The sequence below is a fragment of the Ochotona curzoniae genome, unplaced genomic scaffold (assembly GCF_017591425.1).
Source record: "Ochotona curzoniae isolate NIBS_2020 unplaced genomic scaffold, NIBS_Ocur_1.0 scaffold_4701, whole genome shotgun sequence".
NCBI lineage: Eukaryota > Metazoa > Chordata > Mammalia > Lagomorpha > Ochotonidae > Ochotona > Ochotona curzoniae.
Window position 1 is genome coordinate 41,848,421 of NW_024467122.1, and position 22,278 is coordinate 41,870,698.

Genomic DNA, 22,278 nt, shown 5'->3' on the forward strand with positions numbered 1-22,278 from the left:
AAAAAAAAGACTATTTATTTGAAAGAGTTGCAGAGAGAAAGAGTATGAGGGAGAAAGAAGTCTTCCAACCATGGGTTCACTCAAAGCCAGGAGTCAGGAACCTCTTCTGGGTCTCCCATGTGGGTGCTGAGGCACAGGCCCTTGATCCATCCTCCACTGGTTTTCCAGTCCATTAGCAAGGAGCCGGGTGGGAAGTAGCACACATGGGACATGAACTGGCATCCATTCGGGATGCTGGCCGCTTTACCTGTGATATCACAATGTTGGCCTATTCGTCTTGATTTTAACAGTAAAACCTTCACCCTAGGAGGAGCTGAAGCCTTCTTACCATAATATGTGACATATGTTAGAGCATGTTTCTGAGTTTCCACCCCCTACATGTGACGACAAGAATTTTCCCTCTCGGCCTGGCGCAATAGCGTATGGGTTAAAGTCCTCACCTTCAACACGCCAGGATCCCAAAGGGATGCCGGTTCTAATCCTGACAGCTCCGCTTCCCATTCAGCTCCCTGCTTGTGGGCTGGGAAAGCAGTCAAAGACGGCCCAAAGCCTTGGGACCCTGTACCTGTGTGGGAGACCCGGAAGAAGTTCCTGGCTCCTGGCTTCAGATCGGCATAGCATCAGCCGTTGTGCTCACTTGGGGAGTGAATCATCGGACAGAGGATTTTCTTCTCTGTCTCTCCTCTCTGTACATCTGCCTTTGCAATAAAATAAATAATTTTTTTTTAATTTTCTCTCTTGTATATTCATTTTTCGCTAAAATAAAAGATGGCTACACACCCTTGCTCTGGAAATCAGGGTTTGGGAAATGGTTTCCCTATTTGCAATTACTTTGTGTGACAATGCTTTCTGGTGAATTTCTTGACTCAGCTCACCAGTAGCAGGCCCACAAGGACACCAGCATCATCATGGACGGTTCCATGTCAATCATTCGGCTCCACTGAGATTCTTTGTAATGCACAGATCTCTCTTCTGATCAGCGTTGGGGCCATGCGCCCAGTTCACCCCGCTTTAATTATCTGGTGTCTACAGTTGGTGACAGACCATAGCTTTGGACTTCCTGTTCCAATTAGCTGAATTAACTTGGGACGGATCCAGAAGCCAATCATCTTTGATATCTGGACAAAGCAGGCATCATGACACAGAGGATAGAAAAAGCATAAAGGAATGACATTCAAATTTGGTAGAGGAGGAACTCTGAGGCTAAGGAAAGACGAGGATCAGCATGGGAAAAACAAAACAAACAAACAAACAAACAAACAAAAAGAGAAAACAAAAAGCAGTGGCAAACTCGGGCTAGGACGCAGGGTAAGCCTTCAGGCGCCGCCGCGGACTTTGGTGTGGTACGTGGCGGCGCCCCGCCCGGCAGCGCTGAGTCCTCGCCGCCCCACCCGGCTCCTCCCACGCACGCCCTTCCCACTAGCTCAGCCCCGAGCCAGCCTTTTGCTTCCTGCTGCCGGTAATCGAGACGCTCCACACCAGGAAGGGGCGAGCGCAGGTAGAACGGGTCCCGACCCCCACGTCTAGGGCGCTGGGCTGCGGAGCTGAGAGCCGGGCGGGAAAGGCCCAGGGGGTCCTGGGGCTCGAGTCGGACAGTACCCCGGCTCGGAGTCCGCCTGCCCGGCTCCTCCCTGCGGCCGCTCGCTCGGGCAAGGCGAGGCGTGTGCCGAGTGACAGGGAAGGCTGAGGGAACGCGGGCTTGAGGAAGAGAGACAACGTGAAAAGCTGTCCTCGTCCTCCCTCGCCCTGGTGTGTGCCGGAAGGAGAGTGTGTAGTGACAGAAACTCGGGATGTGCTTCAGTTCGCTGGAGTGTGACGCAGCCTCTTGACAGAGCGGGGTGGGAATTGGTGCGCTACACCAGCCAGGCCCCCACGGTATCCTGCGTGTTACAGCGTGAGCCGCGTGTGTAAAGCGGAGGACACAGGTGGAGGTGATGGAGGCAGGGACTGCATGTTTGTATCAGCGGGGAAAGGGGCTGGGGCAGTGCACAGCTAGTGTGAAATGGCCAGCTCTGGAGCATGGCGCTGGACCTGCGGGGGGATGTTTAACTGTCCTTTGGTGGATTTGGCAAATCTTTCACAAACTGCGGAGGGCAAGAAAAAAATTGTTTTTATTTTTCTGTTAATTTCTGTTTCGACTTTTCCCCCTTCTCTCTCTCTCTCTCTCTCTCTCTCTCTCTCTCTCTCTCTCTCTCAATCCTGGGTTACCTCCCTCATCCCCAGGCCTTCCCTTGGGGACTGACCCTTGCACTAGGTCACGAGGAAGCAGCCCAGGAGGCTGACTGCAGCGTGGGGAGGAGGCTGTGCAGTGCTGTCAGTGAGAACGTGGTCTTGTCTGATCCGAGAGTGAGTCCTCACAAGTCCTGGACGGGTTCTACCCTCCTCTGTGCTCATTCTCATGAAGGTTTCTAAGTGGTTGACTTCACAATATTATTGCTAAATTATTTAAATGTCATGGGGAGCCAAGCCTTTATTCAAAGAAATAGGCAAACACATTCAAGCATTCTGTCACGCAAAGATTCCTATTTTACAGTTTATGGAGATCCTCGGAGACCTAAGAATATACTTCATGGTGTTGCTAAAAACAGAGAACAAAACAGTACAGACACAGGTGTTTTCCCCACCCTTGTGGGAAAGCTTCATGCTTTTTATAGGTTCTGAAAAACTTCTGTAGCCCACTGACTAGGGAGTATAGAAACCATGGTGAACAAGGCTCAGCGGTCTCTGTCCTCAGGACTTTACTGTCTAGTGGGACAAGAGGCAAACAGGTGTTCCCCTGGGGTGTTTGCGAATACCCGGGGAGCATCTAAGCAGACTGGAGCTGCGTGTCAGCAGAGGCTCTGGAAGAACTTCTACGAAACCGGGGCCTTGAGAGGGAGAGGAAAGTAGAGTCGGACGAAGAGGGCTTGGGGTACTGTGGTGGTGTTAGAAGGAGTGTGCAGAAGGCCACAGTCAAGCGTAGCCGCGCCACTCATCAGTGCAAAAGAATCCGTGTGGTTGAAGCTTAGAGTGCTTGGACGGGAGACCAGAAGGAGCTGAAGCAGCAGGTGCTGGGTCCGAAGGCAGGACGTGTGGTGTTGCTGGGGATCCAGAGGGAACAAGACAGAAAAGCACCTGGCAGCAGGGAGCTTTATTTTTTAAAGACTAATTTATTTGAAAAGGGGAGCTAGAAAGAAAAACAGAGAACTCGCCAAAGGGCTGCAATGGTCAGGTCCGGGCCAGGCCCCAGGCAGGTTCCTGGAATTCTGTCTGGGTCTCTCACATGGGTGCAAGGGCCCAAGGACTTGGACCATCCTCCACCGCCTCCCCAGGCACATTAGCAGGGAGCTGGATTGAAGTGGAGCAGCCAGGGTTGCTAGTATTAGAAGTAGTGGCTTAACTCATTGCACCCAATGCCAGCCCCCCTCAGGGAGTTTTATTTCAGAAGGAAATAAACTCCTTCTTTTATTTCAGAAGGAACTGTGACAAGCAGGCAAATAAGCCAATATATAGTTATAAGCATATATACGTATGCATAGATAAAGAATAATAAAAAGGGTAATATAGTGAATGGTGACTGGGTTATATGTCAAGGACGTGTCTTACATCTACGTAAAATCTCCACATGGAGCAGAGCGTTTCAACAGAACTGGAGGTAGGATGGATGGAGTTGGGCGGCTGTGGGAGACCTCGAGCACGTACAATCACAGCATTTGGTAGTTTGTTGAATAACAATAACATAATCACCCCCACTGAGTGAGTACATTCTGGTTTTAGGCATTGCTCCAAGTGCTTCATAGATTTTCCCTCATTCCTATATCAGCTCTATGAGGTAGGAATTTTTCTTTATTTTGTAGATGAGAAAATAGAGGGTCAGAACATTTAACTTGCTCAGGATTCCATGGTGAAATAGCGAGGATTCCAACTCAGATGTGCCTCATTCTAAACCCCTTCAAAAAGAAGGGGGCAGAAGAGAAGGAATGCCTTGGGGCAGAAGAGTAGAAAAAGATGGCGTATGTGGGATCTGTTGGCTTTGGTTCCTTTATGTCATTCAGCTGGAGATGGTCAACAGGCAAATGGGTTAGAGAGTATGGCGTTTACAAGAGAAATTTAGACCAAATATATATCCAGAAAAACACTTGTGAGCTTCCAGCACAGAAATGTTATTTGAAGTACAAACTAGATGAGACCACTCTCGGAGAGTGTATAGATGGATTAGACTTGAATTGTAAGATGCACCAGCATTTAAGAAATGACCAGGAGGGCCTGGAGCAATAGCCTAGTGGCTAAATCCTCACCTTGCCCATGCCTGGATCCTATATGGGCATTGGTTTGTGTCTCAGCTGCTCCATTTCCTATCCAGCTCCCTGCTTGTGGGAAAACAGTCAAGGATGGCCCAAAGCCTTAGGAACCTGCACCTATGTGGGAGACCTGGAAGAAGCTCCTGGCTCCTGGTTTCGGATAGGCTCAGCTCCAGACATTGTGGCTACTTGGGGAGTGAATCAGTGGGTGGAAGATCTTTCTCTCTGTTTCTCCTCTCTGTGAGTTTGCCTTTCCAATAAAAATAAAGAAATCTTTAAAAAAAGGAAATGACGAAGAGAGACCTCTCACTTGGGGCATTCTGCCCTGCTTTCCCAAGCTATACACAGGGAGCTGGCAGGAAGCAGAGCAACCAGTACTCAAGCCTGCACTAACCTATGTGGGATGCTGGCACCACATGCAGAGGCTTGACCCACTATGCCGTGGTGCTGGCCCCTAGGACCATGATTTTTCTATTCTTGGTAATAATAAGCAGAAATCTACTAGTTACTCAAGAGGACAGTGCTGCTTTTTTTTTTTTTTTTGAGTTAAAAGTCCAGAAATCAGATTATAACCAAGGCCCCTTCAGTAAGTTGAAATCACATCAGCGGAGGGGGACATGAGAAGACATGTCCATCCCTCCTTAGCCATCATTGCTTGTGCGTGTGTGATTTCACTCCCTCAAATGCCTCACATGTTCTCTAATTCCCTTGCTATAGGAATATTCTTTGGATGGGGGCCAGTGAGGTAGCAAAGTGTGCTAATCCTCCTGTCGCTCCAGCATCCTACATGTGAGCACTGATGTTCCGGCTGCTCCACTCTGCGCTAGCTCCCTGCTAATGGCCTGGGAAAGCAGCAGAGAATAATGTGGGTTCTTGGGCCCCTGGATCAACATGGGAGATTCAGAAGAAACTCCTGGATTCACACTTTGGATGAACCCAGCTCTGACCGTGGTTGCCATTTGGGGAGTGAGACAGCAGATGCGAGATCTTTCTCTCGTGCCTTTCTCTATAATTCCTTTTTTTTTTTAAGAATGCTCCTTAGATGAATCCAGTCCTGGGGGCGGGGGAGGGGGAGGGTATTGTGTGCAGATGGCTGTTGTTACCAGGAGGGCTGTGAGAAGGGTGAAGGGCAGCCTTGTGCTCATCACTTCTCTTTCTTTCCTTCTAGGCATATGCCAGTTGGACTGCGGCCATGGAGAGACTCCGTGGGCAAGGGTCAGCCCTCCCAGACATACTGTCCTTGGAGAACCGGTGTCTGGCTACACTTCCTGACCTGAAGGCCACAGGGAGATTCCATGGGCATGGGTCTGCCCATCCAGACATCCTGTCCTTGGAGAACCGGTGTCTGGCCACACTTCCTGTCCTGAAGGCCATGGAGAAAGCACATGGGCAGGGGTCTGCCCGCCCAGACATCCTTTCCCTGGAGAACCAGTGCCTCGCCTCCCTCTCCAGGTTGGAGAGTACAGTGTCGGCCAGCCCCTTGCTTCAGTGTCTCCAGCCGCTGCACACGATGCCAGCTGACGGATGTAGCCTGAACACCAGAAATACCTGGAAGTCTTGGGGTCTCTCTGAAGGACAAGACCTTGGGTCTTCTCCCGAGGCCCTGAAGCCCACCTCTGCTGCAGAGAAGAGTCACACCGCAGCTTTGGTAATAGTTCCAGGCAGCTTATCTTGACTCCAGCTGTGTCTCTCTGGCTCTCAGTGCCTCAGTTTCCCTTTGTGGTGCTGTTTCCGTAGAACCGCTTCCTGAGTTGCCTTTTACCCTGGGGATGTCTTCATCAGCATCATTATTTGTTGTATGTTTGGCACCAGAGAGAAGAGAATAGGTCCTGTCCTAGTACACACCTGCTCCCGAGAGCTTGGGCAGAGTCAGGCAGGTGCTTCTGGTATGAGATACATTTGTTAAACCGGGTGCTGCTCCTGCACCCATGTGGGCACATTGCTTTTTACAGACTTGGGGTCTAGACTGATGGAAAAGGTGAATCTAAGCCCGCACATGGTGTCTACCAGTGAAAGACAACCTGCCCAAGACCCAACACTTTCATGGCCTTCACTTACTCTCCTCAAAAAGGCAAGGAGTGACAATCTACCTTCTTAGGACACTGAGAGCATTCTAGCTACTCCTATATTACTCTGATTTAGAGCTTTGTGAATGCAAAAAGTCATAGAGAATATAGTTGTTTCACTCAATTTTCCAACAGCCCAGTCAGCTAGGTGGAAGTGAAGGCAAAAACTCAGGTTCAACTAAGCCCAAGATTGCTGGAGGACTGATGTGGGAATTGCCTCTTCTTCTTCTTCTTTTTTTTTTAAGATTTTTTTTTTTTTTGTATTGCAAAGGCAGATATACAGAGAGGAGAGACAGAGAAGAAGAGCTTCTGTCCTACAATTCACTCCCCAAGTGGCAGCAATGGCTGGAGTTGTGCCAATCTGTAGCCAGGAGCCAGGAGCTTCTTCTGGGTCTCCCACATGGTGCAGGGTCCCAAGGCTTTGGGCCATCTTTGACTGCTTTCCTAGGCCACAAGCAGGGTGCTGGATGGGAAGCGGAGCTTCAGGGATTAGAACTGGTGCCCATATGGGATCCCAGCATATGCAAGGCGAGGACTTTATTTTTTTTTTAAGATTTATTTTATCTTTCATTACAAAGTCAGATATACAGAGTGGAGGAGAGAGAGAGAGAAAGATCTTCCATCTGATGAGTCACTCCCCAAGTGAGTGCAACGGCCAGTGCTGTGCCGATCCAAAGCCAGGAGCCAGGAACTTCTTCCAGGTCTCCCACATGGGTGCAGGGTCCCGAGGCTTTGGGCCAAGGCGAGGACTTTAGCCATCAGGCTAGTGCGCTGGGCCCAGCTCTTGTTCTGACTCCACAAACATTTGAAAAGCATCCTAAGGGCTCAGTGAAGGGTTCTAAGCTTCCAGATGATGACATCAATAAGGAGATAAAGGCAGCAGGGGAAGATCACAAAACATCTGTGTGCAGGCTCACAAGGTTGAGTAGGAGAGTTGGAGAGGTGGGATGTGCGGCAGAAAGAGGAGAGCACTTGATCAGAGATGTGGCAGATGAACCTGGGTTGAGAAGGGAGAGGAGTTCATGTGTCATAGAGGTGGGCCCTTCCTCTCTGGGATCCACCTTTCGATTCCTGTATCTAAGAAGCTCTGTGGGTACTTCCTCTGACTTGTAACTGCTGCCATCTCCAGGGTCATTGGTCCTATTTGAAAGAAGATAAAAAACTCGAAGAGATGAGCGGAGTGGAGTTCCACATGCCTGTTTACAGTCTGAGCCTGGGAGACAAGGAGGAGGTGGAGGAGCTGGCTCTGAAGCTCCCTGCTGCTGGGGATGCTGCGTCTCATCCTGAGCCCATCGGCCAGGCCCTTCAGGAAAAGAAGGTGAACGATCCAGAGTCAGAGTGACCATGAGGGAGGGGAGGTAGGGGACAGGGCTCCTCCCGGATGGAAGGGGAGGCAGGGGAGCGACACGACCCAGCTCTCATTTCTCACAGTTGCATAAACATTTTCCCCAATCTAGGGTTCTATCCTCTCTGTGCTTGATTCTGAGTTGTTCTGTGTGGATGTTTAAAGGGGTCCTGATTGCCTCTGGTCGCCTCTCTTCTCTCTTTTCTCTAATTCCCAGATGGTTCTCATGAGCTTGCTGTGTTCCACCGTGGCCTCGAATGTGAATAGAAAAGATAAAACTGACAGGACACAGGATTGCATCCGCCATGTTTGCGGGGAACTCGCCGCCCTGGAGCCTGAGTTCATCCTCAAGGTATTGCTGGGTGGAGGAGAGGGTGGGTGTGGACATGGGCAAGCTGATTCTGATTTGGGCAGGAGTGGCTCCTAGCTCCCTGTTGGGGTGGAAAGAGCTCCAACTTGGGAGGAAATGGAATCTCTGGGTGAGTGTAAAGCTTAGTTCTGCAAAGAGTGAGCAAAGAAGAGACTGGGAAAGACACACTAAGGTTGTCAAAAGGCTGACCATGCCAGGCTGGTGGGGATTGAGGAACTAAAATCTGGAACACTTTCCAAAAGCTCATGTGAATGCACCTGGAAGGTCTGGCATTGTGGCACAGTGAGTTAAGCTACTACATATAGTGCTAGCATTCCATATGAGCACCAATTTAAACACTGGCTTCTCTGTCCACACTCTAGCTTTCTGCTCATGCAGCCGAAAGGGCATCAGAAAATGGCCCCAGTCCTTGAGTCCTTGGCCCAGCTCTGGTGTTTTGGGGATAAACCAATGATGGGAGAGCTCTCTTTGCCTCTGTCTCTCTCGCTCTGTAACTCTGCCTTTCAAATAAAGAAAAGGGGGCTTTTTTTTTTAAGATTTAATTTTTTTTTTTTAAATTTGAAAGGCAGAGTTACAGAGAGAGAAGGCAAGACAGAGGGAGTAAGATCTTCCATTCATTGATTCACTCCCCAGATAACCACATGGCTGGAGCTGAGCTGGTCCAAAGCTAGGACCTTGAGTCTTCTTCGAGGTGCAGGGGCCCAAGGATCTGGGCCATCTTTTCCCAGGCACATTAACAGGGAGCTGAATCGGAAGTGGAGCAACAAGAACTCGAATAGACACCCATATGGGGTGCTGACACTGTGGGTGGAGGCTTACGCTATTGGGCCATAGCACTATTTCCAAGAAATACACCTGAAGTAGTAGATAGTGACCATTTCGGAAGCAGAGAAGAGCGGGGAAGCTTTCTGTGATTCTTTGGAAGTCAGCAGGGCTCATTAGTGATTTGTATCCCAGGTAGGTTTTTGACAGATGTTGATGTGGGGGATTTTCCAGAGAAAGGCCTCCGGCTGGCTTGGACGCCAGGTAGCAGAGGTTGTGTGGGAAAAGTGGAAAGGAACTAGATGACGGAACTTAGAAGGTCCAGCCAAAAAACTCATGGGTTTATGTTTTGTGGACCATCTGGAGGGTTCAGGAAGGGTTTTCTGCAGCCAGACCCAGCTGGCTGAGGGCATGTGCTGATGGAAGTGGCTGACAAGCGAGGTTCCCTCACTCTGTGTCCCAGGCAGCTCTCTACACCAGGCAGCAGCTGAACATCCGCGATGTGGCCAACCAGGTCCTGGCTATCGCTGCCTTCCTGCCGGCCTGCCGTCCCTACCTGCGCCGATATTTCTGTGCCATTGTCCAGCTGCCTTCTGACTGGATCCAAGTGGCTGAGTGCTACCAGGTACGGCACTTGGGGCCCTGGTCTGCGGCCCCCACTGGATGCCCTTCCTTGGCTCAGGCATCCCTGGAGAACACTTGGTCAGCCTGGCTTCCCTTTTCCTCTCCTCACGCTCCTCCTGGCTCAGCCTGGGCTGGACTGGGGGGAGATAGGCAGCTTCTCGCTGGGCTGGGTTACAGACTCAGACTGAGAAAGGCTGGACTCAAGTCTGGGCAAAACCCATCTTTTTCTGGATCTCATGTTCTTAATGAAGAAAACAAGAATCAGGGACATCTGCTGAGTCGACTACCCACGCACCCCAGAAATTGTGATCTGGGATCACGGTGGCGAAAAATCTGCTCTCTTAGCTGTACTGTTCTGGGAGCCCAGGAATGGCCTTGTAGGGTTGGAAGGGCCTGTTTGGGTCTTGCTAATGATGATATTTCTGTCACTCGCTTGCGCTCTCCCTGACAGAGCCTGGCTGGAGGAAATGAGAACAAGCTGGTAGCCCTGCCCGCCTGTCTCCGTGCTGCTATGACAGACAAATTTGCCCAGTTTGATGAGTATCAGCTGGCTAAGTACAACCTGCGGAAGCACCGAGCCAAGAGCCGGCCCCGCCGGCCCCCACGCCCCCCAGTGAGTCTCGGCTTCAGCCTTCCCGGTTTTCCATTGGGGCCTCTGTCTCTGGAGAGGAACTGACCCCGGGAGGGAGGACAGGGGCTCTGCAGCCAGCATCTGCTGAGGTCCTGTGGCGGCAGCCAAGGAGTCTCAGAAATGTGGAGGAGCCTGGCAGAGCTGGGGGTGCAGGGCAGGGCTTGCTTTCAGCTGGCAGGAAAGCTGCAGGGCTGTTGGAACGGGTCTCCCCTGGGAGAAGCTCCTTTCTCTCTTTGTAACTGCTTCTCCTGTTTCTACAGAGGACCGAGCGCCCGTTTTCTGAGAAAAAGAGGAACGTGCCGAGGTGCCTCCCGCTTCTGAAACAAGAACAGAAAAAGGTGAATGCCTTGTCTCTCGACTAACCTTCAGACAAGTTCCCATTGGAGGGTGCGGGCGGCACGTGCTCATTGCTGGTCTGCAGACTCTCAGACATGATTGGAGTCAGGTTCTTCCAGTACTATGGGAGGCTTATGTGTGTCCCCCCCCCCTTCCTTGATAATTGTTTTTATTGACAGGTGAACTGGCCAGTTGGACAAATGAGTTAGAAACACGAGGAGGGGTGGGCATTTCAGGCAGTGATTGGAATGTTTCTGGTTTGAGTCCCAGCCCCACTTGGGATCCAACTTCCTGCTCGTGTGCACCCTGGGAAGGCAGTGGGTGATGGCTCAGTGGCTGAGTGCCTGCCACCCGTGTGGGAGACCCAGCTGGAGTTCCTGGCTTTAGCTTGGACCAGCCTCGGCTGTTATGGACGTTTTGGGAGTGAACCGGTAGATGGAGGAGTTCTCTTGCTCCGTCCCTGCCTCTTTCCTTTCTTTCCTCTCTCCTTCCTCCTGCCCTTACTTTTCAGACAAAATGAAAAAAAAAAAAGTAAAAAAAAAAATGGTTATGAAATATCTGCCTTTCATAGGAAATTTTTAAAAGCACACCAAACCTTTTTATTTTGATGGCAAATAAGGCATTGCAGAGAACAGTTAAGAGCATCTAATCTGGCCTCAGCTCCCCTGCTTTCACTCGCCTTCAGCCCTTGATGACTGTGAGGCTGGAGGCCTCAACCTCCCACTTTCCTCTTAAGTCCAGTAGGGAAACAGCAAAACGTACATTGAGTGCTATTATAAGGATTACATTCATTACTGTATTTTTTTTTAAAGATTTATTTTATTTGTACTGGAAAGTCAGATATATAGAGAGGAGGAGAGACTGAGAGGAATATCTTCCCTCTATTGATTCACTCCCCAAGCAGCCACAATGGCTGGAACTGAGCCAATCCAAAGCCAGGAGCCCGGAGCCTCTTCTAGGTCTCCCACATGGGTGCAGGATCCCAAAGCTTTGGGCCATGCTTGACTACTTTCTCAGGCCACAAGCAGGGAGCTGGTGGGAAGAGGGGCTGCTGGGTTTAGAACCAGCACCCATATGGGATCCTGGACATGCAAGGCGAGGACTTCAGCCACTAGGCTACCATGCCAGGACCTTGTTAATGTATTTAAAGTGTTTCTCATGTCAGCCATGACATAGGAGTTTGCTGTCACCGCTGTCGTCATGATTAAAATAGATTATTGGGAAAGTGTAAATTGGTATGATAAGAAAAAGAAAACACGTTTTCAGTTGGCCAGCTGGTTTTTTCCTCCCGTTAACATACTGTGTGCTTAGCTTTTGTACTCTAGGAGCTTCTGAAAGCTGCCTTTCTTTAGCTTTGGAACGCCTCACAGCTTATGGTGTGTGCTTGCTTCCCTTTATCTGTTCAGCTGGAGGAGGCTGGACTAGGGTTGCTCCTCCCTGTCGCTCCCTCTGAGAACAAGGATGTTCTCTGTTCGGCCCATCCCTGTGTTGTTTTTTGCAGCCAGCCACCCCGCATAGCCTCTGATAGTTCAGTCTTGTATAAACAAAGCCCGGTGGACTTGGCCCTGCCCCAGTAAACACCTGCTCTCCTGTGCTCATTTGTGGATGCTCTTATTGTTGGACATTTTTAACCTTCTGTTTCTACTCTGGTCAAATCTAGTTTGGGAGAGAGAAATTGCCTCATAGCTACAGCATGATCTTGGGTTCTGCTTTCTGAAGACAGTGATGTTGTTCATGGACGAAATGCCCCCCATGGGACTGGGGGCCGGGGGTGTTTCCACAGTTTGAAGCAACCTACAGTCGTGTGCCAGAGAAGAAGACTCCCTCAAGGTTCACCTTGAAGAAGCTGGTGCAGCGATTGCATATCCATGAGCCTGCTCAGCATGTCCAGTCCTTGCTAGGCTGCAGGTGAGGAGCTAAACCGTGCTCACACATCCCATGGCTTTTCAAGGTCATGGCCCCACTTCTGGTAGCCGTACACTCTAGGGACCTGTGCTAGGGTAGATGTGGGCTATGAACATGGTTGAGTCCACGTGGGTGACTCAACTTGCCTTTTCTTTCTTCCGCCAGCTGCAAAATGATAGACCCGTTCTCTGTTCCAGATACCCTTCCACCCTGCAGCTCTTTTCTCGGAGTCGCTTGCCTGGGCCCTGGGATTCTAGCAGAGCTGGGAAGCGGATGAAGCTCTCTGTGCCAGAGACCTGGGAGAGAGAGCTGAGCCTGCAGGGCAACAAAGCTTCCGTCTGGGAGAAACTCATTGGTAAAATGACCTTGACCATTGTGTTTTAGACATTGGGTAGAAGCTTTCCATGTGTGATGAGGTTATTCTCTCACTGCTAGTTCCGTCCCTGCAGGTGAATAGATTTAGAAGGTTTGTCATTGACTGTACCAAAATAGACAGATGAGCCTGCTTTGAGTGATGTTGGAGTTACAGGAAGGTCATTGTTCAAGATGTAGTTAGGTGACCTGCAGGTTATTTTTGTTGTTAAGATTTGTGTATTTAATTACTTATTTGAAATATTGAATGAGGGGGAGACACACACATACATCTTGCATCTGCTGGTTCACTCCCTAAATGCCCACAAAGGCCCGGTCTGGGCCATGTCAAAACCAGGAGCCAGGAACCCCATCTAGGTTTCTCACATGGGTGTTTGTCTGGGACCCAAATGCCCGGACATCTTCCACTGCCTTCTCAGCAGCACGGTTGGAAGTAGAGCAGCTAGGACTGAGGGTGGTGTGCCAGTGCCATAAATGGTAGATTAACTCACTGTGCCACAATGCTGGCTTTCTGCATCTCTGACTGCAGCCCTGTTTAAGCTTTTCTTGAAAAACTGAATGACAGAAAGAGGACACATACACATTACATTTAGTTTTCTCTTTCTCTGTTATTTTGTTAATTAAAAAATTTTTTTAAAAAAATATTTGTTTGAAAGGCAAAGTTATACACTTTGAAAGGTGAAGTTACAAACACACACACATACAATCTTCTATCTATTGGTTCACTCTCCAGATGACTGTGATGGCTGAAGCTAGGCTGGTCAAAAGCCAAGAGCCAGAAGCTTCCAGCAGGTTTCCCACATGGGTGCGGAAACCAAAGCAAATGGGCCGCCTTCTGCAGCTTTCTACATTCGCAAGGAGCTAGATTGGAAGTGGAACAGCTGGGATGCAAACCAATGCCCATTTGGGATTGTGGCATCACAGATGGCAGTTCTACCCATTAGGCCACAGCTCTGATCCCTATTTTGTTAATTTTTACCTATAGAGTGCTTCTATTTTTATCTGATTTCCATGATGTTTCCTCTTTTGTTTTTGAGAAAGAGTCATATTGTTGCGAAACATCCGACTTTGGAGTTTTCTGTTGATTTCATTATTGGGAGCTTCAGGGCTCAGATCGCCTCTGACTCATTTCGATGTGCATCCACGGATGTAGGTTTTTGATGCTCTTGTTCATTCATTTTTCTGATCCTTGTTCCCCATCTGCTGCAGATGATGGGAAACTTCCCTACATGGCCATGCTCCGGAACCTGTGCAACCTGCTGCGGGTCGGAATCAGCGCCCGCCACCACAAGCTGGTCCTGCAGCGCCTCCAGCATGCTGTACGTGTTAGGGGTCAGGATGGTGGGGTGAGGCCCTGTGGTGAGACAAGGTGTGGAGCTGCGGCTGCTGCAAGGAGGCCAAGGCTTTCCAGGGGGCCGAGGAAGGTCATGCTGTTTTCATGAGAGCTACCAATTGGGTTGGCAATGGAGGTTGGGTGGGGGAGACAGGGCTGAGGGTTTAGTCTTCTTCTGGGAAATTATAATGGGATTTAAATTTAAAAATTTAAAGAAATTTAACTTGAGCCCAGTGATTTCCTAGTGATGTAGCTTACTTGACAGGGAATCAGATATGAAAGCGACATGCCTCCTTGTGTCATTTTGTTATCTTTATTCACCTCTTCTCATCCTTTGAAATGACCACTTTTGAGGCCACACCTGTGGCATAGTAGACTAAATCTGCTTGTGGTTCCAGCATCTAACATGGGTGTTGATTCAAGTCCCGGATGCCTCATTCCAGCTCTCTGCTTATGGCTTGGGAGAAAAGTGAAGACCGGCTGAAGTCCTTGGGTCCCAGCCCCCGTGTGGGGAGACCTGGCTCTTCGCTTTGCATTGGGCCAGCTCTGGCCGATGCAGCCTTATAGGGAGTGACTCAGTGGATGGATGATCACCTTCTCTCTGTCTCTCCTTCTCTCTGTAACTTTACCTTTCAAATATGAATAAATTAATTAAAAAAATAAAATGGTCACTTTTCTCTTTCCTCCATTCTCTTCTCTAAGTCCCTCTTGTCCTTGCTGGCCTTCCCACATGCTCGGGGAGCTGCCGCCTCACCCCCCTGGCTCCTTCAGCTTCCATATCGCTCGCTCCTCTGCTCACATCCCTTCCTCTGCTTTGCAGAAGTCGGTGATCCACAGTCGGCAGTTTCCATTCAGGTTCCTCAATGCCCACGATTCCATCAATGTCCTGGAGACTCAACTCAGAAATAAAGGTATTCACTCTTTTCTTCCAATTCTTGTCTGCCTGTCATGTCTGGGAGGGAAGGACACAGCAGCCTCGATATCCTTGGCCTCTCCTTGCCTTGTGTGCTTGCAGTGGGGGTGGGAGAGAACAGAAGTCAGATGCTTGCAGCCCCGGGGGTTGAGACTCTGGACACAGTGATGGCAGGGCAAGATGATTGAATGGAAGCTACTGGTCTCACATATCCATCTGTTGCCACACAGCATTGCCCTTTCCTTCCAATACAACATTGATGAGGCGGATACTGATTAGAAATTTAAGAGATGACGAGAGGCGCACCCGCGCCCGTCCTCGTGTGCTTTGCAACCCGAGTCGTCAGCAGCTTCGGGCAGCAATGGCGATCCCTGTGATGTATGAGCAGCTCCAGCGAGAGAAACGGAGACTACACAAAGCCAGGTGTGTGCCCCAGCCGGGAGCTGACAGCAGGCACCAGGAGGTGGCCTGGTGAGGCTTGGGGGTTGCCTGAGGACCCCAGTTGTGTTTCTGTAAGGATGCTTGTCAGCCCTCTGCATGCCTTGGACTTGCCTGGTTGCGGTAATCTTATCCATTGCCCTGCAAAACTCATCTTTAACATTGCCCGGTCCCAGTCTCCTATACCCGTGCAGGAGGCAGGCAGTGGTCCAGGGTGGCAGTGCTTGTGGAGGGAGGCAGAGGACCCTGTCACCCAGTGGCAAGTGCACATCTTCCCATCTGTCTCAAAGTGGCAGCAGTCAAGCCCTGAGTGCTTGTGTCTTTGTCCTTCCTGCCCACAGGCAGTGCACCTATGACAGTGACATGTTGGAGCGGTATCGACAAGCCCTGGAGACGGCCGTGAACATCTCAGTGCGGCACAGCCTGCCCCCACTGCCCGGCCGCACCCTCTTGGTCTATCTGGCAGATGCTGATGCAGACAAGCTATGTCCCAAGAACAACGTACAAGGGGTAATGAAACAAAAAGCATCTTCCAAGGGGTTGACTGCTATTCCCAGTCCTGGTTCTCCAAGGCAAGCACATGGCCTGGAATTTGCCTTTGAGAACTGGATTTGTAGGACAATTCCTAACATGTGGTTTCACCATGTCTGTGGATAATAACAGCCACCTATCAATCACGTGTGGCTCTTACTTGACACCCTCTAAATGTCTATCACTGAAAACATGTCTCAGTTTTACCTCTCTGCCTTCCAGCATTGTTTTTGAGCAGAGATCTTCCCTCCTGGCTGCCTGCCACCCCAGCTGGCTTTCGGCTAGTTGCTGGAGACACCCTCTCCAAGTGCGGACCCCATGTCTTTTTCTGAAGTCATCAGTGGGGGGTCTGTTTCCCAGGGCTGGGCAAGCCAGGAGGGGATTTCAGAATTAGGGCTTTGTTGCCCCTGATACTTGTCCATCAGCCGCCGATGAACTACGTGCTGCTGCTGATTGCCATGATGGTCGCGAGGGCAGAACAGGTGGATCTCTTGCTTTGCGCTGGAGGCACTCTGAAGACCGCGGTGCTTAAGGCAGAAGAAGGCATCCTGAAGACTGCCACCGATCTCTATGCTCAAGTCCAGGTCAGACAGCCAACCCCACCACTCACAAATGCATGGGGTGTCCAAGCCTGGCATTTTTGATTTCTCAAGGTAGCTGTGCTGTCCCGTCCTTTCCAACCACACAGCGTGAGTCTCTTTTGTTAAGGAGCTGGAGGAAAAGGATGGCTGGTCCGTGCGTACTTTTGGGAAGTACCTGTGCTCCCTGGCTGCCCGAAGGGTCCCTGTAAGTACTGCTTAGTCCCTCAACAACCCTCCTGTCCTCACATTTTTCTCCACAACTGATGCATCTCATTTCTTGTTGTAATGCTGACTTTTCAAAACATGTACAGCATTGACCTAGTGCAGTGCTGGTGAATTTTTGGCCCTGCCTTGTTGGAAGAATTAGTTTAAAAATCAGCATTTGCTGATCTCCATGGTGTGAGTTGTCCTGTACAGATCCAGGCTGTCCACTCGTTGTCACACGGAGTTGGGAGGCGATGCTGTGTAGCACACCACTGTGTGTTATTTCCTTACTTCTAGCATGTGGATGTGCGTCAGCTCACGGGCCGATCACAGTCAGGTGAAGCAAGCAATTAGGAAGGGACAGGTTTGGAGCATTGGATAAATTTGTTTTTAAAGTGATTTATTTATTTCTAAGCTTTTACAGTTTAGTGTTTAATAGTGACCATGTTAATTACCAGCCCTAAAGGAGCCCGTTTTAGTGCACCACTGCCCCTACCCTACCACAGCATCCGCAGCCCTGGAGCACCAGGGGTCCGTGGCTGTTTTTGTTCAGAGGGCTCTGGGTCCTCCAGTCCTCTGTTGTTGAGATTCGGGGCTCATTCACATCTCCTCTATCCTTTTGGTCCCTGTTCTCATCCTACAGGTGGACAGGGTCATCCTCTTTGGCCAGGAGATGGATGAGAGAAGGTTAAATGTAACCAAGCAGCTCTTCTGGCAGCATGTGAATCCCAAGTGTCTGTTTGTTGGTGTCCTTCTGAAGAAGACACGCTACCTGTAAGGGTCCCTGCACTCCCTGCCCGAGGTCTAGAGTTAACAGTCCCTGTGTTCCCTTGACCCCTGCAGAGGGTGGGATGCGCTCATTAGCTACACACTCCCTGTCTCCACCTTCTCATCTCTGCTGCACTGTAGGGGCTAGAAGTTTCTCTGATCTTCAGCCTAAATCTAGATGTTTGTACCTGCCCTTGCCTACTAACCCTATGTTAAGTACAGAGGGCAAGTTCATCTTAAGGAGTGAGGGGAGCCCAGATCAATGACCGCGTCTTCCTTTGCCAGGTCACCAGTTTCGCATCCCAATGACGTGACACTCTCAGGCTGTACGGACGGGATTCTGAAGTGAGTACAAGGCGGACCCTGAAGGGGTTGGGGACTTTGTTAGGACACCTTTAGAAAATCATCTAATGTCTTACTTCATTTATTTGTTTTTTTAAAGCAAGGTCAAAGTTTATTCCTCTTTTACAGCTGTTCAGGCCTGCTAGTAACATAGGGACCCAGGCACTTACTATCTTTTGAAAATACACATTTTTATTTTAATTATTCTATAATAATTATGCATATTGATGGGGTACAATGTGCCATTTCAATATGTATACACAGTGTGTAATGATCAGCTAGAGTTCTTGCATATCTATCGTTTCATATAATGATTATTTCTTATGTTGAGAAGATTAAAAATCCTCTCTGCTGGCTGTTTTGAAATGTGCCATTAATTATTGTCAACCATAGTTAACCTACTGTGATCTAGAATATTCCAGGTTATTCCTCAGATTCATCTGCACCTTGTGTCCCTTAGCTGTCTTCCTGCGTGCTTGCCTCTCCACACCTTTCCTGTATTCCACGACCACTCTTCTACTCCTTACTTCTGTGAGATCAACTTTGTAGCTTCCAAATATAAGTGAGAACATGAACTATTTGTCTCACTATGCCTGGCTAATTACTTTAAAAAATTCTTAAAGGTCTATTTATTTCTTTGAATAGAAGGAGAGGCAGAGAGAAAGAGATCTTCTTTTAATTCACTCCCCAAATGGCTGCAATCGCCACGCCTGGGACATCCGCTGGCTTTTCTGGGGTATCAACAGTGTGCTGGATTGGAAGCAGAGCAACTGGGACTTGAACCGGTGCTCTGATGAAGGATGCCCGTGTTGCAAGTGGCTTAATCTGTTGCACCACAACACTACCCTGTGGCTTATTTGTTTTAACATAATGTTGCTGGTTCCATCCATGTTACTGCAAGTGACATAATTCCATTCCTTTTTATGGCTGAATAGTATTCTGTTGTGCATATTATGAACACATCTTCTTAATCCACTGCCCTAGGTTGAATCTCTTGTGGCTTCTGTGACTAGTGCTGTATTAGATATGGGGCACACATGCCTCTTGAACATACTGATTTCATTACTTTGAATATATGCTCACAGTAAGCTAGCTGGATCATGTGGCTGTTCTATTTCTAGTTTTTTTTTTTTTTTTAGGAATTTCTGTATTCTTTCCCATACTGAATATGCTAGTTTACATACCCATCAACAATGTATAATAGCTTATGGTTTTCCACATTCTAACACTTAAAAAAAATTTATTGGAGGGTCCAGCGCGATAGCCTAGCTGCTAAAGTCCTCACCTTGCATGCGCCAGGATCCCATACAGGTGCCAGTTTTAATCCCAGTGGCCCTGCTTCCCATCCAGCTCCCTGCTTGTGGCCTGGGAAGGCAGTTGAGGACGGCCCAAAGCCTTGGGACCCTGCACCCGCATGAGCAACTCGAGACTGCAGTCTCCTAGCTTCGTATTGGCTCAGCTCTGGCTGTTGCAGTCACTTGGGGAGTGAGTCAACGGATGGAAGATCTTCCTCTCTGTCTCTCCTCTCCTTCTCTCTGTATATCTACTTTCCAATACAAATAAAATAAATCTTAAGAATTGTTTTTTATTGGAAGACACAGCAGGGTGGGCTCCAGCTGAGTTTTCTTCTCTCCCATTCCCTTGGTTTTGCAGTCTCTACTTTTATCATGTGTAGTCATCTTCTCAAGGGCATCCTGTTTACTGGGCGACCCACACTAACCAATTCTTTGTCCTTTTGTCCCTCTTGGAAGACATTCCTGATTCTGAATTCTACTTTTATTTATTTTGTTACCATTAATGTCAGGTTCATTGCAGAACGCGGAGCCTCCCGCCTTCTGGAACATGTGGGCCAAATGGATAAAATCTTCAAGATTCCACCACCCCCAGGGAAGAAGGGAGTCACGTCTCTCCAGCCCGTGGAAGAGAATGTTCCGAGCCCCCTAGCTCCTATTTCCCAACCTGGGTCTGTCTGTGTTTCTGTGTCTTTGTGAATTGGGAAGGGTTGTGATAAGATCAGAAACTCTGAAATTCTGGCTGTTGAGCTACTGCTTGTTCTGGTCGCCAAGGTATACTTCTCCTTGCGGCACATTTCTTTAGCACGGGAAACTGTCAGGTTATGAACTTGAAGGTTAGATATAATACTGGGAGGCCAGCAGGCACCATGGCCATATACCTCGGGCTTAGGTGCAGGACTTGGAAGCACAGGCTCTGACCTTTTCATCCTAGCTTTGCCAAAGAGTACCTTGAATGTTGGGCTAATTGCCTAATTTCTTAAAGCAATAGTTTCCTGGCCAGTGAAAAGGAGATCATAATAATATTTATCTCACTGTGTCGCCGTGAGCAAATTTTAAGTGCATAATAATGACAAGGCAAAAAGGGAGGGCTACGGGAGGAACAGCAAGAAATTGTAGGGTTCTGCATTTGGGATCAGAGTGGAGTGTTCCCTGGAGCGCTGCTGGGCCCCCTTGTCTCTCCCTGTCCCCCTGGTTCACGTTCATCTGAAGGTGATCGCATCACTGTTGGTGGATTAGGTGGTGGGGCCAGTCACTAGACTGAGTCTCACCATCTCCCTGCTAACCCCTCAGGTGGCGCAGTGTCCGGCTTTTCATTTCATCCACTTTCCGGGACATGCACGGGGAGCGGGACTTGCTGCTGAGGTCTGTGCTGCCAGCCCTGCAGGCCCGAGCTGCACCCCACCGCATCAGTCTACACGGCATTGACCTGCGCTGGGGCATCACGGAGGAGGAAACCCGCAGGAACAGGTAGGGAGGTAGGAGTGGGCTGCAGGGACGAGGGGCTGGAGCGTGAGAGCTGAGGTGGGCAGGAGCTAGGGCTGCAAGAATGGATGAGAGCAAGTAATGGAGTTGGTTGTCAGGTGCTACTGAGGGCCGCCTGCCTTGACTTTGCTCAATGTACCCCAGAGCCCCTACTTGCATTCCCTCATCCTCTCACCACTGATTCTTTCCTGTCTTCATAACCATGCCTGCAGGCAGCTGGAGGTTTGCCTTGGGGAGGTGGCGAGTTCCCAGCTGTTTGTGGGGATCCTGGGCTCCCGCTATGGCCACGTTCCCCTTGACTACAACCTACCTGATCACCCTCACTTCCACTGGGTAAGTGACATGAAGTTGGGGAAAAAGTCAAGGTCAGACAGGAGTTGGGGGAGTTTGTCAGGAACCCATGCACAGGCAGGCCCTGGTTGCTTGGAGTGAGACATGGGCAGGAAATTCTGCGAGTGGCTAAGTCCTAGAGGGGGGGAATGCATTTGACAAGGCTCTCTGGAGTTGGCCAAAGGATGTAAGAAGGAGGAGAGGTGGGAGAGGTAGCTGGGTGTTCAGTCTGTCAAATGTGGGATCTGATCTCTGGTCTGGCATTTGCAGGTTATCTATCTGGCTTTGTGGGAAGCAACTGAATCTAACCTCCCCTTAGTTTCTCCATATATTAAAAAGAAACAGCCACACCCACATTGCATGTTCATGTCAGAATTAAAAACCTTTTCAAGAGGTGCTCCATCCCTGATGGGCATTCCATAAATGCTGGCGATCAGCTACGTCTGGGAGGGATGCGATGGAGGCTGGGGATCAGGGGTATTAAAGTGACCTAAACTTGTCCTCTCTGCTCTCTCCCTGCAGGCCAAGCAGTATCCTGCAGGGCGCTCTGTGACGGAGATGGAGGTGATGCAGTTCCTGAATCGGGACCTAGGCCTGCAGCCTTCTGCCCAGGCTCTCATCTACTTCCGGGATTCAAGCTTCCTCAGGTAGGTTCTGTTGCTTCCAGGGCCAGCATCGCCCTCCCCAGAGGGCAAAGGCTGTCTTAGTCATCTCTCTCCAAAATTCAAAGAGGAGGGAGCCAGAGGAGAGAAGCAGGCCTCAGAGAGGACACTGTTACAGCCCCCAGTCAGCCTCAGAGCCGATGTTTAGGGAACACCATTTGAGGTAGTCAGGGAATCACTCGTGATGTTTGGTGGCGGGACCTGGCTCTGAGGGTGGCCTCACGCTTGGTCTGACCTTGCTGGTCAGCTCTGTGCCAGATGCCTGGAAATCGGACTTTGTTTCTGAGTCTGAGGAGGCTGCGCGTCGAATCTCAGAACTGAAGGGCTACCTGAGCAGACAGAAAGGAATTACCTGTCGCAGGTGAGCTGGGGAATGCCCCTGAACAGAGCTGGGGCGAGGGAGCCAGGCCTGCCCTGACCTGGGTGCAACTTGCTTTGCCCACAGATACTCCTGTGGGTGGGGGGGTGTGGCTGCTGGCCGGCCCTACGTTGCGGGGCTGGAGGAGTTTGGGCAGTTGGTTCTGCAGGACGTGTGGGACATGATCCAGAAGCTTTACCTCCAGGTCAGAGGGAGTGATGGGAGCTGGTGGAATAGGAGGGAGGGAGGGTGATCTGGGTGAGCCCTGGTGGGGAAGAAGGAATCCATCCTGTGTGGGTCGTGTGAGTGATGCCTGGTGACTGTGAAGGGCCTGGAATGACAGGTCATCA

General features: G+C 49.8%; 1 protein-coding gene across 2 annotated transcripts in view; it reads left to right on the top strand.

Annotated features, from left to right (window-relative positions):
* The first annotated feature begins 1,425 nt into the window (after positions 1–1,425).
* TEP1 (telomerase associated protein 1) overlaps positions 1,426–22,278 on the top strand; it is a 36,585-nt gene continuing 15,732 nt past the window's right edge. Inside the window, exons 1-23 of one of the 2 annotated variants that reach the window (XM_040969775.1) lie at positions 1,426–1,498; positions 5,449–5,928; positions 7,476–7,664; positions 7,909–8,043; positions 9,287–9,448; positions 9,899–10,060; positions 10,339–10,416; positions 12,198–12,322; positions 12,517–12,674; positions 13,901–14,010; positions 14,845–14,935; positions 15,168–15,360; positions 15,717–15,885; positions 16,332–16,490; positions 16,615–16,692; positions 17,335–17,465; positions 17,745–17,804; positions 19,606–19,764; positions 20,387–20,563; positions 20,791–20,911; positions 21,431–21,555; positions 21,818–21,931; positions 22,016–22,133. In XM_040969775.1, coding sequence (XP_040825709.1) covers positions 5,473–5,928; positions 7,476–7,664; positions 7,909–8,043; positions 9,287–9,448; positions 9,899–10,060; positions 10,339–10,416; positions 12,198–12,322; positions 12,517–12,674; positions 13,901–14,010; positions 14,845–14,935; positions 15,168–15,360; positions 15,717–15,885; positions 16,332–16,490; positions 16,615–16,692; positions 17,335–17,465; positions 17,745–17,804; positions 19,606–19,764; positions 20,387–20,563; positions 20,791–20,911; positions 21,431–21,555; positions 21,818–21,931; positions 22,016–22,133 — 3,270 coding nt within the window. In that variant the 5' untranslated portion in view covers positions 1,426–1,498; positions 5,449–5,472. The other variant, XM_040969774.1, reaches the window with a different exon arrangement.